At 48.5% G+C, this 14761-nt stretch overlaps 5 protein-coding genes across 5 annotated transcripts; all 5 read right to left on the bottom strand.

The window, feature by feature from the left end:
- Window positions 1-521: 521 nt before the first annotated feature.
- Window positions 522-1444, bottom strand: LOC118423500 (2,5-dichloro-2,5-cyclohexadiene-1,4-diol dehydrogenase-like). The gene has a single exon (XM_035831670.1). It carries the CDS (start codon window positions 1414-1416, stop codon window positions 658-660), a length of 759 nt encoding a protein of 252 aa, XP_035687563.1. The 5' UTR covers window positions 1417-1444; the 3' UTR covers window positions 522-657.
- Window positions 1445-3358: 1914 nt separating this feature from the next.
- Window positions 3359-4321, bottom strand: LOC118423499 (2,5-dichloro-2,5-cyclohexadiene-1,4-diol dehydrogenase-like). Its single transcript, XM_035831668.1, has one exon. It carries the CDS (start codon window positions 4313-4315, stop codon window positions 3503-3505), a length of 813 nt encoding a protein of 270 aa, XP_035687561.1. The 5' UTR covers window positions 4316-4321; the 3' UTR covers window positions 3359-3502.
- A 2101-nt stretch (window positions 4322-6422) lies between these two features.
- LOC118423497 (2,5-dichloro-2,5-cyclohexadiene-1,4-diol dehydrogenase-like) lies at window positions 6423-8246 on the bottom strand. Its single transcript, XM_035831666.1, has 2 exons — window positions 8132-8246; window positions 6423-7264 (listed from the first exon to the last, which is right to left on the bottom strand). The coding sequence occupies exon 2, from the start codon at window positions 7246-7248 to the stop codon at window positions 6436-6438; it is 813 nt and encodes a 270-aa protein (XP_035687559.1). The 5' UTR covers window positions 7249-7264; window positions 8132-8246; the 3' UTR covers window positions 6423-6435.
- Window positions 8247-10003: 1757 nt separating this feature from the next.
- Window positions 10004-12024, bottom strand: LOC118423498 (2,5-dichloro-2,5-cyclohexadiene-1,4-diol dehydrogenase-like). Its single transcript, XM_035831667.1, has 2 exons — window positions 11867-12024; window positions 10004-10964 (listed from the first exon to the last, which is right to left on the bottom strand). The coding sequence occupies exon 2, from the start codon at window positions 10957-10959 to the stop codon at window positions 10147-10149; it is 813 nt and encodes a 270-aa protein (XP_035687560.1). The 5' UTR covers window positions 10960-10964; window positions 11867-12024; the 3' UTR covers window positions 10004-10146.
- A 1110-nt stretch (window positions 12025-13134) lies between these two features.
- On the bottom strand, window positions 13135-14678 carry LOC118423184 (2,5-dichloro-2,5-cyclohexadiene-1,4-diol dehydrogenase-like). The gene is made up of 2 exons (XM_035831214.1): window positions 14598-14678; window positions 13135-14223 (listed from the first exon to the last, which is right to left on the bottom strand). Exon 2 carries the CDS (start codon window positions 14205-14207, stop codon window positions 13395-13397), a length of 813 nt encoding a protein of 270 aa, XP_035687107.1. The 5' UTR covers window positions 14208-14223; window positions 14598-14678; the 3' UTR covers window positions 13135-13394.
- Between the last annotated feature and the right edge of the window lie 83 nt (window positions 14679-14761).

Here is a 14761-nt window from a genome sequence, read left to right as displayed (position 1 = left end):
ACCTTTGTAAAAGTAGGTAAAGCGGCGATATATAAGGCTGAGGACGGAACAAAGCTGCATTGTAGTTAGAATCAGTTCGGTGCACTGCAAAGCGGCTTTGCTACAGCTCATTTGTTTTAGCCAAGCGCACCGGGTCGTCCCAACTCTTCTCGATATTAAAGTGTATTGGGTTCCTTTACGTGCGGATGTTTGGAGCTTGAGGCGAGCACCTGAAGCTACCCGTTTACACTGGGCAGCTGACTTAACGTCATCATCCGAAGTGACACTATGCTGCAATACCTTACAACGTGTGCAAGCAGGGACCGACCCTAGAATCGAAGATCGAACCACTGCCCAGAGATCCAGGTGGCCATGCAGTGGGGTTGTTGGCATGCGCACACACACAAACAAACACACGCACACACACACGCACAAACACACAAACACACACGCGCATAAACACACGCACACACATACACACACATACACAAGCGCGCGCCTTTCAGTATAGTAAATTCACGAAGCATAATAAAAAACTAAAGTATGTTTCATAAACTTTTATTTGTTCACATGCAGTGTGACATAAAGGAGCCCATGGGCGATCTTCCTGCATGAGGGGCTACATGAAGCCCTTGACAGTGACAGCTTGCGTTACACAAACCAGCTTTATAGCATCCTTCACACTCCCCCTGAGATTTTCAGGTGCTCTCCTGTAGTGAACGGACAGGCGTCGCTGCACAGCCAGCACACGGCCTCTGCCATCTCCTCGGGCGCTGCGATGCGACCGACAGGGTGGAACCCTGGACCTGTTGACCCGCGAAGGTCTGGTGGCAACTTTTCTTTGAATCGATCCAGCATGGGAGTAGCGGTCGCCGCTGGGCAGATGGCGTTCACACGTATCCCGTCCTTGGCGTACTCCACTGCGGCTGTCTCGGTGATCCCCAGGACGGCCCACTTGGACGCGCAGTAGGCAGAGTTGTTAGGCATGGGGCCCAGGCCAGCGCGGCTGCTGGCGTTGACGATGCTGCCCCGCTGCCCACGGAAGCGGCACACGTCCGGCTTGTCGGCCCATCTAGCCGGGTCGCTCACGACGGGTTCCTGCTGCAGCATCTGGGCGATCTCGTACTTCAGACACAGCCACACGCCCTTGGCGTTCACGCCCATGACGCGGTCGAACTCCTCTTCTGGGTGATCCGCGATTTTGGCGAGATTTCCCTCAGTGCCGGCACAGTTAAAAGCGCAGTCGATCCGCCCGAAGCGCTTAACAGCCGCGGTTACCATGGCTTCCACGCTTGTCGCCATGGTAACGTCCACCTGCACGACGATGCCCGGAGTTTGGAGCATGCCCAGTGTCTCCTTGGCGCTCTGCTCGTCGATATCAGCCACCACACAGCTGTACCCGAGCTCAGCAAACCTGACCGCCGTGGCACGGCCCATGCCGCTTCCACCTCCTGTTACCAGGGCAACTGGCTTTCGTGTGTTGGTTGCCATGATTACGCCTAGAGAACAGATACTTGATCAATATCTGGAATAAAAGCTCTTCTGGGATTGTAGGTAGCATAATACTATATCAAACGTCTCAAGACTTTCTTCAGTGTTTCCATTTCTATGCATACAACGTCCATACTACTAAAGACTCCTTGCAATCCTTTTCAAATACAGTGTGTAATGTAAGCGTGGGCTCGAATTCGTTGTCGCTCCTTTGTACTTATGGGCCTTCGTACTACTTGACCTGAGATTTGCTCCACCCCCTTGCTATGACCTAATATGGGCTTACCCAGGACTAATTGGTGACCCATTAACCAAGGCCAATGACCCGGAAACCTGGTCACACAGGGAACAGTTTTACTCTTTACGCACAACTTCATAAGTTTCACATCAACAAGTAGATGATTCACCGAGTAGACCCACTGACAAAAAAACAACAATATAAACTGAGTCAAAACTATATTGGGATAACCATAACTACCAAGGCAAAACGCCATCCGGTGGGCCTACCTCGTTGATTTTAGGTATAACCTTATACTAGAGGGGGTCAAACATGGCAATGACAAGTTGAATGTCGAGCTGAAACAACTCTTGTTTTTCCGAAATGTAGTTAAGATTCACCTGTTCTGGAGACGAAGAAAGATTACAGAGAAAGGCTGTGGCCTCGGCTGAGCTGGATGGGTGTTGTTCCAACATACCCAGCCATGACCTTGGACCCCATCATGCAAACCACGTCACATGTCCCGGAAGTAGATATGTCCTGAGTGGTGCCGTTCGGCAGCTCGCTCCAGACACTTGCGACAGTCGTATTGAGGTCACTTGAGTGGCGCCGAATGGCAGCTCGCTCCAGACACTTGCGACAGTCGTATTGAGGTCACCTGAGTGGCGCCGAATGGCAGCTCGCTCCAGACACTTGCGACAGTCGTATTGAGGTCACCTGAGTGGCGCCGAATGGCAGCTAGCTCCGACACTTACGATTTAGCCCCGCCTATTGTAAGTTACTGGCAAATTCAGCCCCTGGCTGCGAAGAAAGAATAGTCGGCCCACCCAATAACAATACAGGATAACAATAACATATCACTCCGACATATGTGATCGGACGTACACACAGGGGAAGGGATCACTGCACGACATACTGACCAAATGAACACTTCCAAACACACGTAAGTAACATGGATGATGAAGTCACTCTCTGTTCACAATGTACAAACCATGGATGCCAAGTGAAGACACTAAGCTAAGTTCTTTGTAAAAGTAGGTAGAGTGGTCGAACCTCAGACAGAGTACAACCGACAAAGCATCGCGTTGTAAGTTACCTCCATGAAAAATGGAGGTAAAGTTTTTGGTGTGTCTGTCTGTCTGTCTGTTTGTTCGTTCGTCTGGATATTTGTGGTCAGAATAACTCAAGAACCTCTTTATGGATGAAAATTATATATTTGGGATGTGGATAAGGGTTGATTTTTGTCCCCCTGGTATGTGACCTTGGTACTGCAGCAAAACTTCGATCTTTTTAGTACTATAAAGCGACTTCGCCACGGCTCACGTGTTTTAACGAAGCACATCGGGTCACCCCTGCTCTTCTCGATATTCAAGTATGTTGGGTTCTTTTACGTGCAGAGGTTTGGCGCTTGAGGCGAACACCTGAAGCTCTCTTTTACACGGGTACGGTGGCTTTACGTCATCATCCGAGATGACACTATGCTGCAATGCCTTACAACATGTTCGAGCTGGGACCAACACTAGCGAAGATCGAACCCCTGCCCACGGATCCACGGAATTTGATCCAAATGGTCAAGCAGTGGTGGTGTTGTGTAATCATCATGCACAGAAATTCACACACACACAGACGCGTTTTAGTAAAGTAAATTCACGAAGCATAATAAAACGTAACTTCTGTTTCATAAACTTTTATTGGTTCACATGCAGTGTGATGTAAAGGAGTCCATGGGCGATCTTACTGCAGGAGGGTCTCCAAGACACCCTTGACAGTGAGGGCTTGTGTGTTGCACTGACCAGCTTTATACTATAGCATCCTTCACATCCCCCCTGCGATCTTCAGGTGCTCTCCTGTAGTGAACGGACAGGCGTCGCTGCACAGCCAGCACACGGCCTCTGCAATCTCCTCGGGCGCTGCGATGCGACCGAAAGGGTACTTCTTTGCACCTGCTGCCGAGCGAAGAGCTGGTGGGCACTTTTCTTTGAATCGATTCAGCATGGGAGTGTCAGTCGCCGCTGGGCAGACGGCGTTCACACGTATTCCGTCCTTGGCGTACTCCACTGCGGCTGTCTGGGTGATGCCCAGGACGGCCCACTTGGACGCGCAGTAGGGACTGTTGTAATGGTAGCCACCCAGGCCGGCTATACTACTTGCGTTGACGATGCTACCCCGCACCCCGCGGAAGCGGCACACGTCCGGCTTGTCGGCCCATCTAGCCGGGTTGCTCACGACGGGCTCCTGCTGCAGCATCTGGGCGATCTCGTACTTCAGACACAGCCACACGCCCTTGGCGTTTATGCCCATGACGCGGTCGAACTCCTCTTCTTGCTGATCCGCGATTTTGGCGTACGATACCATAATTCCGGCACTGTTAAAAGCGCAGTCGATCCGCCCGAAGCGCTGAACAGCTGCGGTTACCATGGCTTCCACGCTTGTCGCCATGGTAACGTCCACCTGCACGGCGATGCCCGGAGTTTGGAGCATGCCCAGCGTCTCCTTGGCGCTCTGCTCGTCGATATCAGCCACCACACAGCTGTACCCGAGCTCAGCAAACCTGACCGCCGTGGCACGACCGATGCCGCTCCCGCCTCCCGTTACCATGGCAACGGGCTTTCGTGTGTTGGTCGCCATGGTTTCTGTAATTATATTATAACACTTTTGTTAAATCTGAATATATCTGAATGGTACGTGCGGGTCATACGATGGCCACGTGCACGTTTTGAACTTTGGTCTCTTAACGTACATGACTTTCAAGATATGCTGTGAAAACCCCCCACATAAGATTCATTTTACCCCTTTGCTGCCAAATATTCAATCAGACCATTGAGGTGACGAATATCGAAAGGTAACGCTTGGAATAGGTAAGAAAGATCAAGAAAGACCCAAAACGTCAGCTTACGGTCAACTTACAGGTAATTGCAACCAGCAGACTAATCACCTAATCTGCAAGCAGACGATATAGTTAATGTAGTTGGGGTTTGTTTTGTCGACATTTTGCGGCCTTTTCTGTGCTCCTCAGGCTGCTCCGTGGTGGTTTGCCCCTTTCTGTGAGATGGTGGTCTCAAGAAAACGCGCAACATGAGAGAGGGAAAACACAGACAAAGCCGCAAAACACAGACAAAATCAACCTCGTCTGGTTCTTCTGCTCGCTGATCATGGTTTACCCGAGGCCCAACATCAGTTGTGATCCCAGAGGGGAGAAACATGGGGAAAAGCTAGGCATCCTTCATAGAAAATACACTGAGCTCTAATATTCACCTGCTTTGTTGTAGAAGAGGTTTATCCAGACCGTACCTCGAGATCCCGACTGGAATAATGGCTTCCAGCTGTGATTTGCGATACGCCGTATGACGTCAATAACCGTGAGCTACAGAACTGTTCAAGGTACAATGTCAAACATTGATGGCGCCACTGTTTCAACAAAGCCGGGGATAACGAACTTCAAGCTGTGACACAGGCCGCTTTGAAACGCATTACGTAGTCTTGTTGCAGTGGGGTGCTCTAGACCTACTGCGATGAAATGGTTGATGTTTTCTCACCGGGTTTCGTTTGGCGTTTTGCTGTTCAGTAGAAATGTACTATTAATTTTGCACAGTTCTATGTGGTATTATTTCTTATTAGCTAGCGTCCTACATTACATTCGCCTGATCTCCATGCTTCCCCATACATTGAACGAAAATGTACCATGATGCATTGATGGCTACAAATTATTATGGTGGCGCTCTTGTAAGTTTTGATTATGATGTGCCCATTGTTCACTACTTCACAGCCCTCAGATATGGTACCCGCGACATACCATCCTCGTCGCCAAATGTAGGAGGGTAGATGTTCTTCCCCGGTTCTTTGGCGATACTGCAAAGACTAAATATTATTATTATGTGCCCATTCTTCTATACCTGTGAATGTGACTAGCCTATAAAATATCTACATAAGTAAAACTGCGAAAACGCAAACCAAAAACAACAAATTCTTGTTAATCGTTATGTTCTTTTACTGACTCAATGACCTGAAACGCCTGACAGTTGTCACAAAGGATTGATAAGTTAATAATACTGCCAACTTTGAACCTAACTTTCTGTTATTCTGGCGACATTTTACTGTAGCTGTATGTGCAGGGGGTGTTAATTACTTGTTATTCATTCATGTGTCTAAGGCAGGGTTTTGGGTGGAAAAGCACTAGTACCCGTTGAAACCAATGAAACTATTCATTTAAAGACAGTCTTCATTCGTTGTTTTAGACTTAAAATTTCCATACAAGTCACACAAACACACAGACATGCACACACACACACACACACACACACATACACACACATACACACACACACACACACACACACACACACACAAGCATTTATGGAAGTTTCCATTTCGCCTGTTTCAAATTGTATGATATGAATTTCTATTTGTTAATGATCGGGAGAACAGAGCTAATACGTGTTAGTCCATCTAGAAAGTAATGTCACTCAGAAGAACGCAACCCAGTGAATTCACGAAGCATAGTGTAGCATTAGGTATTGATCATTGATATTTATTGATTCACATACGGGCGATTCCCGGACCATGGAGCCTTGACAGTGAGTGCTTGTGTCACACAGCTTTAAACCTAGCCATATTCGCCATATTTGCGGCTTATTCTACAACAGACACGACCTTCGCGGCATAAGGAGCTGACCAATGATATGTTGAAAATTGTGAACCAGCACTCTTGGAATGCCGAAAAGGCCAAGGAGGCTACTTTATAGCATCCTTCACATCCCCCCTGCGATTTTCAGGTGCTCTCCTGTAGTGAACGGACAGGCGTCGCTGCACAGCCAGCATACGGCCTCTGCAATCTCCTCGGGCGCTGCGATGCGACCGACAGGAAAAAACTTTGTATAATCTTGCCCGCGAAGGTGTGGTGGCAACTTTGCTTTGATTCGATCCAGCATGGGAGTAGCAGTCACCACGGGACAGACGGCGTTCACACGTATCCCGTCCTTGGCGTACTCCACTGCAGCTGTCTCGGTGATCCCCAGAACGGCCCACTTGGACGCGCAGTACGGACTGTTGTACGGGTGGCCAACCAGACCGGCCTGGCTGCTGGCATTGACGATGCTGCCCCGCACCCCACGGAAGCGGCACACGTCCGGCTTGTCGGCCCATCTAGCCGGGTCGCTCACGACGGGCTCCTGCTGCAGCATCTGGGCGATCTCGTACTTCAGACACAGCCACACGCCCTTGGCGTTCACGCCCATGACGCGGTCGAACTCCTCTTCTGGGTGATCCGCGATTTTGGCGTAAGATCCCTCAGTCCCGGCCCCGTTAAAGGCGCAGTCGATCCGCCCGAAGCGCTGAACAGCTGCGGTTACCATGGCTTCCACGCTTGTCGCCATGGTAACGTCCACCTGCACGGCGATGCCCGGAGTTTGGAGCATGCCCAGTGTCTCCTTGGCGCTCTGCTCGTCGATATCAGCCACCACACAGCTGTACCCGAGCTCAGCAAACCTGACCGCCGTGGCACGGCCGATGCCGCTCCCGCCTCCTGTTACCAGGGCAACGGACTTTCGTGTGTTGGTTGCCATGGTTTCTGATATACACCTAGAAAACAGAATTTACCTTTATCACATGCTCAAGCTTGAATTAGTGTTGAATGCCAATGTGTACTCAAGGCAACAAAGATATAGGATACATAGAAAGTACAACACGGTGTATTCCGTATCACCCTAGGTACCAGCCCGACCGTGGGTAGGCTCGCCAAAGATTCAGTCCCACTTGCTAAGCGTGAAGTATTGATCTTATTAAAGGCATATAACGGAAAATTTTGGCGCCAAAATTTCAAATTTTCTGAACTTCAAAATCTCCAGTCAGATTGACATTTGTAACTTCTTTCCAACTTATCTGCGTCGTTTTTTTTTTCCACATTTCTGGCGCTAATTAACAACGCCAAAGTAAGCAACGACCAAATTCACTTACTTCCGGGTAGCCTTCCGGAAGTAAGCCGGCCGTAGATTCCGAATCGACCGTTGTGGTCGCAGATTTTCAGAGCTTAGCGGGGACTTTCAACAAACTTCAGTAAGGATTCGAAAGAACCACCGAACGCGTTGTTAATTAGTGCTAGAAATGTGATAAAATGACGCAGATAAGTTGGAAATAAGTTACAAATGTCAATATGACTGGAGATTATAAAGTTCAGAACATTTGAAATTTTGGCGCCAAATGTCTACAATATATCCCTTTAACAACTACCTTTTCCCAAGTTTTCTTATAAATTTGTTCACGTGTTCCCGGCCCGTCGTTTTCGATCTGATGATTGTTATAGTGCAACAATGCCCTAGTCTGTGTAACAAACTCTGCTGTAACAATGAGGCCAGCCGGATGTTGGGTGGGCTGCGATAAGCGAGATTTAATCAGGCTAAATAATGCCCCACAAGAGTGTAAAAATCTTAACACAGCGCTACGATTTACCTGTATTATGATGCAGTCTGTTGAAGAAGCCCATTCCTTTCGACTTTTCGGGAACAATGTCGCCCCCAGTGCGGATATGCAACTAACCAGTCGAACCGCAGAGCTCTATGCGCAGCCGTTCTGCGCAGCCCTCTCTTCGACAGGTCATACGCCGGAACGCACTTTGTCCTGGTTGGGTGTAAACAACTGCCTGTTGTGCAACAAAAAGACCTCAGACTTACATAATGTTTATACTTTTTCACATCTACAGGCTTTGCGCAGCACAACTATGTAGATATTTTGTAGATTGTAAAATAACATCGAACGTTGTGGTTTTCGAAACATTGGCAATTTTCGGTCCGTATATTTGTGGTTTTCTGTTTTACAATTCGCCTTGATCCCATTAGCTTAACCCACCTTGTGATAGCCCAGTTCCTCACTCTTACATTGATACCAAAGTTTCTTGGTTAATTTGAGGAGCAACGGGTTTTCCCCGAAATTAACTGCGAACATAGCTTCTTATGCCCGGAAAAGAATATATGCATTGCCGGGGACGAGTAGTCTACCCACCACTACTCGTCCCCGGCATATATTCCATTCCCGGTCTAAGAACCTTCCCGGTTTAAAATCGCGAATCGCCCTCCCCCTTCACAATCCTACCCCAACAGAGAGGCCGGTGAAGGAGGCTATCGTTTCCCTCGGTTTGTTGGAACAGTGGCGTCCCCGATACTGGACATATGACCGGCATAGAACTTTGCTCAGTTCTTGAGGTCATGGCTTTAGGCCTCATGCAGCCAGATCGGAGGTCATTTTAGGACGCCATAATTCAGGCCGAGGTCTCGAGGTACGGTCTGGTTGAACCTCTTCTTCGACACAGCAGGTGAATCTTAGAGCTGAGTGTATTTTCTGTAAAGGATGCCTTTTTCCATGTTTCTCTCCTCCGGGATCACAACTGATGTCGGGTCTCGGATGAAGCATGGTCTGCAAGAAAAAGAACCAGTTGAGGCTGATTTTGTCTGTGTTTTGTGGCCTTTTCTGTGTTTGTCTTGTCGTGTTGCGCATTTTCTTGAGACTACCATCCCACAGTAAAGTGCGCACCATCACAGAGCACCTGCCTGAGGAACACAAAACCAATCCCAAACATATCGTCTGCTCGCAGCTTGGAGATTAGGTGATCCTTTGGTCCACTGGTTGCACTAACGTTATAACAGGCAAGCTAACCATTCCGAACTCGTCGTCTCATATATATGCTTGTATACTTGGCAGCTGACACGTAGGAGTACATCTTATGTGCTTTGTCTTCACAGCATATCAATGAACATTTAAAAACACGGAAGTAACATGGATAATGAAGCTCTTTGTACAAAAACAGTGTAAACATCATGGATAGCTAACTTCGATGTAAAAGTAGGTACTAGGTACAGCGGTTGAACCTCAGACCGAGGACGAACTACAAAGCCCGGCGATTTTTCGTTAGTTAGTACTGCAAAGAGGCTTCGCTACGGCTCGCGTGTTTTAACCAAGCACACCTGCTCACCCGCCTACTCTTCTCGATATTAAAGTATGTTGGGTTCTTTTACGTGCAGAGGTTTGGCGCTTGAGGCGAACACCGGAAGCTCCCTTTTACACTGGGCCGGTGGCTTTACGTCATCCTCCGACATGACACTATGCTGCAATAATAAATTAATGCCTTACAACATGTCCGAGCTGGGACGACATGTCCGAGCTGGAGCTAGCGAAGATCGAACCCCTAATTATAACCACCTATCCACGGAATTTGATCTTCGGATGGCCAAGCAGTGGGGTTGCGTTATCATCATGCACACAAAAACACACACGAGTACACATCGAGGCACTTTAGTAGAGTAAATTCACGAAGATTAATCTAGCGTATGTTTCATAAACTTTTATTTGTTCACATGCAGTGTGATGCAAAGGAGTCCATGGGCGATCTTCCTGCAGGAGGGGCTCCACAAAATCCTTGACATTGAGATCTTGTGTGTTGCACAGACCAGCTTTATATAGTAACCTTAGCTTCACAGACCCCCTGTGATTTTCAGGTGCTCTCCTGTAGTGAACGGACAGGCGTCGCTGCACAGCCAGCACACGGCCTCTGCAATCTCCTCGGGCGCTGCGATGCGACCGAAAGGGAACCGCTCTGGATCTGCTTGCACGCGAATAGCTGGTGGAAACTTTTCTTTGGCTCGATCCAGCATGGGAGTATCGGTCGCCGCTGGACAGACGGCGTTCACACGTATCCCGTCCTTGGCGTACTCCGCTGCGGCTGTCTCGGTGATCCCCAGGACGGCCCACTTCGATGCGCAGTAGGGACTGTTGTACTCGAGGCCAACCAGACCGGCTATACTACTGGCGTTGACGATGCTGCCCCGCATCCCACAGAAGCGGCACACGTCCGGCTTGTCGGCCCATCTAGCCGGGTCGCTCACGACGGGCTCCTGCTGCAGCATCTGGGCGATCTCGTACTTCAGACACAGCCACACGCCCTTGGCGTTCAGAGACATGATACGGTCGAACTCCTCCTCTGGGTGATCAGCGATTTTGGCGTACGATCCATCAGTCCCGGCACCGTTAAAGGCGCAGTCGATCCGCCCGAAGCGCTGAACAGCCGCGGTTACCATGGCTTCCACGCTTGTCGCCTTGGAAACGTCCACCTGGACGGCGATGCCCGGAGTTTGGAGCATGCCCAGTGTCTCCTTGGCGCTCTGCTCGTCGATATCAGCCACCACACAGCTGTACCCGAGCTCAGCAAACCTGACCGCCGTGGCACGGCCGATGCCGCTCCCGCCTCCCGTTACCAGGGCAACGGGCTTTTGTGTGTTGGTTGCCATGGTTTCTGTAATGATACGATAACACTTTTATCACTTGCCTGAAGATTTGTATGAATTTACTGTGACTAGATGAATAGGATATTCATAAATTAATACCAATAAGTTGAAGTCTTTTGGACGGAGGGAATGGATGGCCATCTTGGTCTAACTCACTTGATAAGAACTGCTAGTAATGACCAAGCAGGCCAAGGCCAAGGCTGAATTGCTACACGGACATTACATGTTTGTTTTAACATTACCGGAATAAAAGAACATTGACATGCACTTGATTTCCAACGTTTTCCTTGAAAGGGGCGGTTTTCGTCATAGTTGTTTTTTTATATCTGAATTGTGTGCACATTTTAACCTCTGGTCTCCTAACATGACTTTAAAGATATGCTGTGAAAAAAGCACATAAGATATACTTCTTTGCGTCAGCTGCCAAGTATACAGGCACATATCTGAGACGACGAGTTCGAAATGGTAAGACTTGAAAGAAGTACGAAAGACGCGAAAAGTCTGCTTGCAGGTTATAACGCTAGTGCAACCATTGGACCAAAAGATCACCTAATCTCCAAGCTGCGAGCAGACGATATTGTTGGGGTTTGTTTTAATTTGTCGATATGTTGTGGCCTTTTCTGTGCTCCTCAGACTGCTCTTTGGTGATGTGCACTTTACTGTGGAACGGTGGTCTCATGAAAACTTTGTGACGAGCAACACGACAGACGAAAAACACAGAAAAAGGCAAAAAACACAGACAAAATCAACCTCGACTGGTTCTTCTGCTTGCTAATCATGGTTCACCCGAGACCCGACATCAGTTTTGATCCCGGAGGAGATAAACATGAGTAAAACCATCGTTCACATAAAATACACTGAGCTCTAAGATTCACCTACTGTGTTATAAAAGAGTTCAACCAGACCGTACCTCGAGACCTCTGCTGGAATGATGGCGTCCTACAATGACCTTCGATCTGGCTGCCTGAGTCCTAAAGCCGTGACCTCAAGAACTGAACAAAGTTCGATGCTGGTCATATGACCAGCATCAAGGACGCCACTGTTCCAATAAACCGAGGGAAACGGCAGCCTCCTTCACAGGCCTCTCTGTGGGCATTGACAAAATATATTGGGGTAGCGGTGAAGGGAAGGGCGATTCGCGATTTTCAACCGGGAAGCCCGGAAAGAAATATGTGCCAGGAGACAACTATAGTCTACCTTTCCCGGCATTCTTGAAGAACATTCCCGTTGAAGATCGCGAATCGCCCTCTACCCCCCCTACCTCCAACCCCCACCCCCACAACAACTTTTGCCAATTCCTACAGAGAGGCCGGTAGAGGAGGCTAGGGAAATGGACTTTTCAACAGGCAAAAACAACACCTTCTAGTTGGCAAATTGGCTCTTTCATTGACCCAGTGACCTGAAACGTCTGTCAGTTGTCACACAGGGTTGATAAATTACGGATACTGTCAACTCTGAACTAAACTTTCTGTCATCTTGGCAACTATGACTTTTATTTCCAGTCACCCTGTGGTGAATGTGAACAGTATACGGGAAATGAATGATGAAGAAACACAGACCAAAAGACACAGAACAGTGCGCAGTTCGCTGTGTCTCTCTGAGGCAGTCGTTGAACAATTAACTAAGAATGTAGGGGCAGTGGTTCGTTATTCACTCATGTGTAACGGTTTGGGTACAGTACTGATCAATATCACACATGCACACCATTCAAACACACATAGACGTACACACACACACACACAAACAAACACACACACACACACACACACAAACCAACACTAATGGAAGTTTCCATTTCACCTGTTTAAAATTGTATGATGTGAATTTCATTTTATTCATGATTCGGAAAACAGAGCTAAAATGCATTGTGTCCATCTAGAAAGTAATTGCAAGGTCATTCAGACACGACACAGTGAATTCACGAAGCATAGTGGAACGTCTTTTTCGTAATGCCATGGCAACCGTTTGTTGACAGGCACTTTTTACATAAATCGCTAATTTTGTTTCTAACAATATATTTTTTCACTTTCATTTACTGCTATTTTCTTATATGAATAAAATCTTATGTTATCTAGAATATATCTCATAATTAAATGTGCATGAATTATGCTAAGTTGATGACGTCATCAGCCAAAATCCAAGGTGGCGGACCATATGACCAGATCAAGAATAACTAGATTATTATCCCTGGCCACGCAGTGGTGTTGCGTTATTATCATGCACACAAATACACACACCAGTACACACAGACGCGCTTTAGTATAGTAAATTCACGAAGCATAATAAAACGGAACGTATGTTTCATGAACTTTTATTTGTTCACATGCAGTGTGACATAAAGGAGCCCTTCGGCGATCTTCCTGCAAGAGGGGCTACATGAAATCCTTGACAGTGAGAGCTTGTGTGTTGCACAGACCAGCTTTATACTATAGGATCCTTCACATCCCCCCTGCGATTTTCAGGTGCTCTCCTGTAGTGAACGGACAGGCGTCGCTGCACAGCCAGCATACGGCCTCTGCAATCTCCGCGGGTGCCGCCAGGCGACCGAATGGATACCACTTTGGGTCTTCTTGCCCACGAAGGTCTGGTGGCAACTTTTCTTTGATTCGATCCAGCATGGGAGTAGCGGTCAGCGCTGGACAGACGGCGTTCACACGTATCCCGTCCTTGGCGTACTCCATTGCGGCTGTCTCGGTGATCCCCAGGACGGCCCACTTAGATGCGCAGTAGGGACTAAGGTAATGAAAGCCGCTCAGACCGACCACGCTGCTGGCGTTGACGATGCTGCCCCGCACCCCGCGGAAGCGGCACACGTCCGGCTTGTCGGCCCATCTAGCCGGGTCGCTCACGACGGGCTCCTGCTGCAGCATCTGGGCGATCTCGTACTTCAGACACAGCCACACGCCCTTGGCGTTCACGCCCATGACGCGGTCGAACTCCTCTTCTGGGTGATCCGCGATTTTTGCGTATGATCCCTCTGTCCCGGCCCCGTTAAAGGCGCAGTCGATCCGCCCGAAGCGCTTAACCGCCGCGGTTACCATGGCTTCCACGCTTGTTGCCATGGTGACGTCCACCTGCACGGCGATGCCCGGAGTTTGGAGCATGCCCAATGTCTCCTTGGCGCTCTGCTCGTCGACATCAGCCACCACACAGCTGTACCCGAGCTCAGCAAACCTGACCGCCGTGGCACGGCCGATGCCGCTCCCGCCTCCCGTTACCAGGGCAACAGGCTTTCGCGTGTTGGTTGTCATGGTTTCTGATATACACCTACAAAACAGAATTTCGTCTTTACCACTTGTTGAATGCAACTGTGTACTCACGACAACAAAGATATATGATACACAGCCGCATCCCTCAAGAGTCAATATTGGTATCGACGCCATGTTAAACAAGTTGTTAGGGCTAGGGATACAACGTGAACGTAGTATTACTAGTAAGGAGTCAAAAAGGATAACCCCTGGATACCTGAGATTCAGTCCCACTTGCTAAGTGTTAAGTATTAAGTATAAGAACGAACGACATTTTCCCAAGTTTTCTTATAAATTTGTTTTCCCGTCGTTGTTTTCTGAGGATTGTTATAGTGCAATAGTGCCCCCCCTGTCATAAGACTCTAAAACTCTTAAAACAGCTCTACGATTTACCTGTATTATGAAGCAGTCTGTTGAAGAAGCTCCTTCCTTTCGACTGCGCGGGTACAATGGTGCCCTCCCAGTGCGGACGTGTGACCTTGGTCAATAGTCCAACTACGTAGTGACCATATGAACTTTTGACCCACCGGCCTCATGCAATGAGACCGAAGCCCGAC

This window comes from Branchiostoma floridae, chromosome 9 (genome assembly GCF_000003815.2).
Source record: "Branchiostoma floridae strain S238N-H82 chromosome 9, Bfl_VNyyK, whole genome shotgun sequence".
Taxonomy (NCBI): domain Eukaryota; kingdom Metazoa; phylum Chordata; class Leptocardii; order Amphioxiformes; family Branchiostomatidae; genus Branchiostoma; species Branchiostoma floridae.
This window is presented reverse-complemented; position numbering and strand designations above follow the sequence as displayed.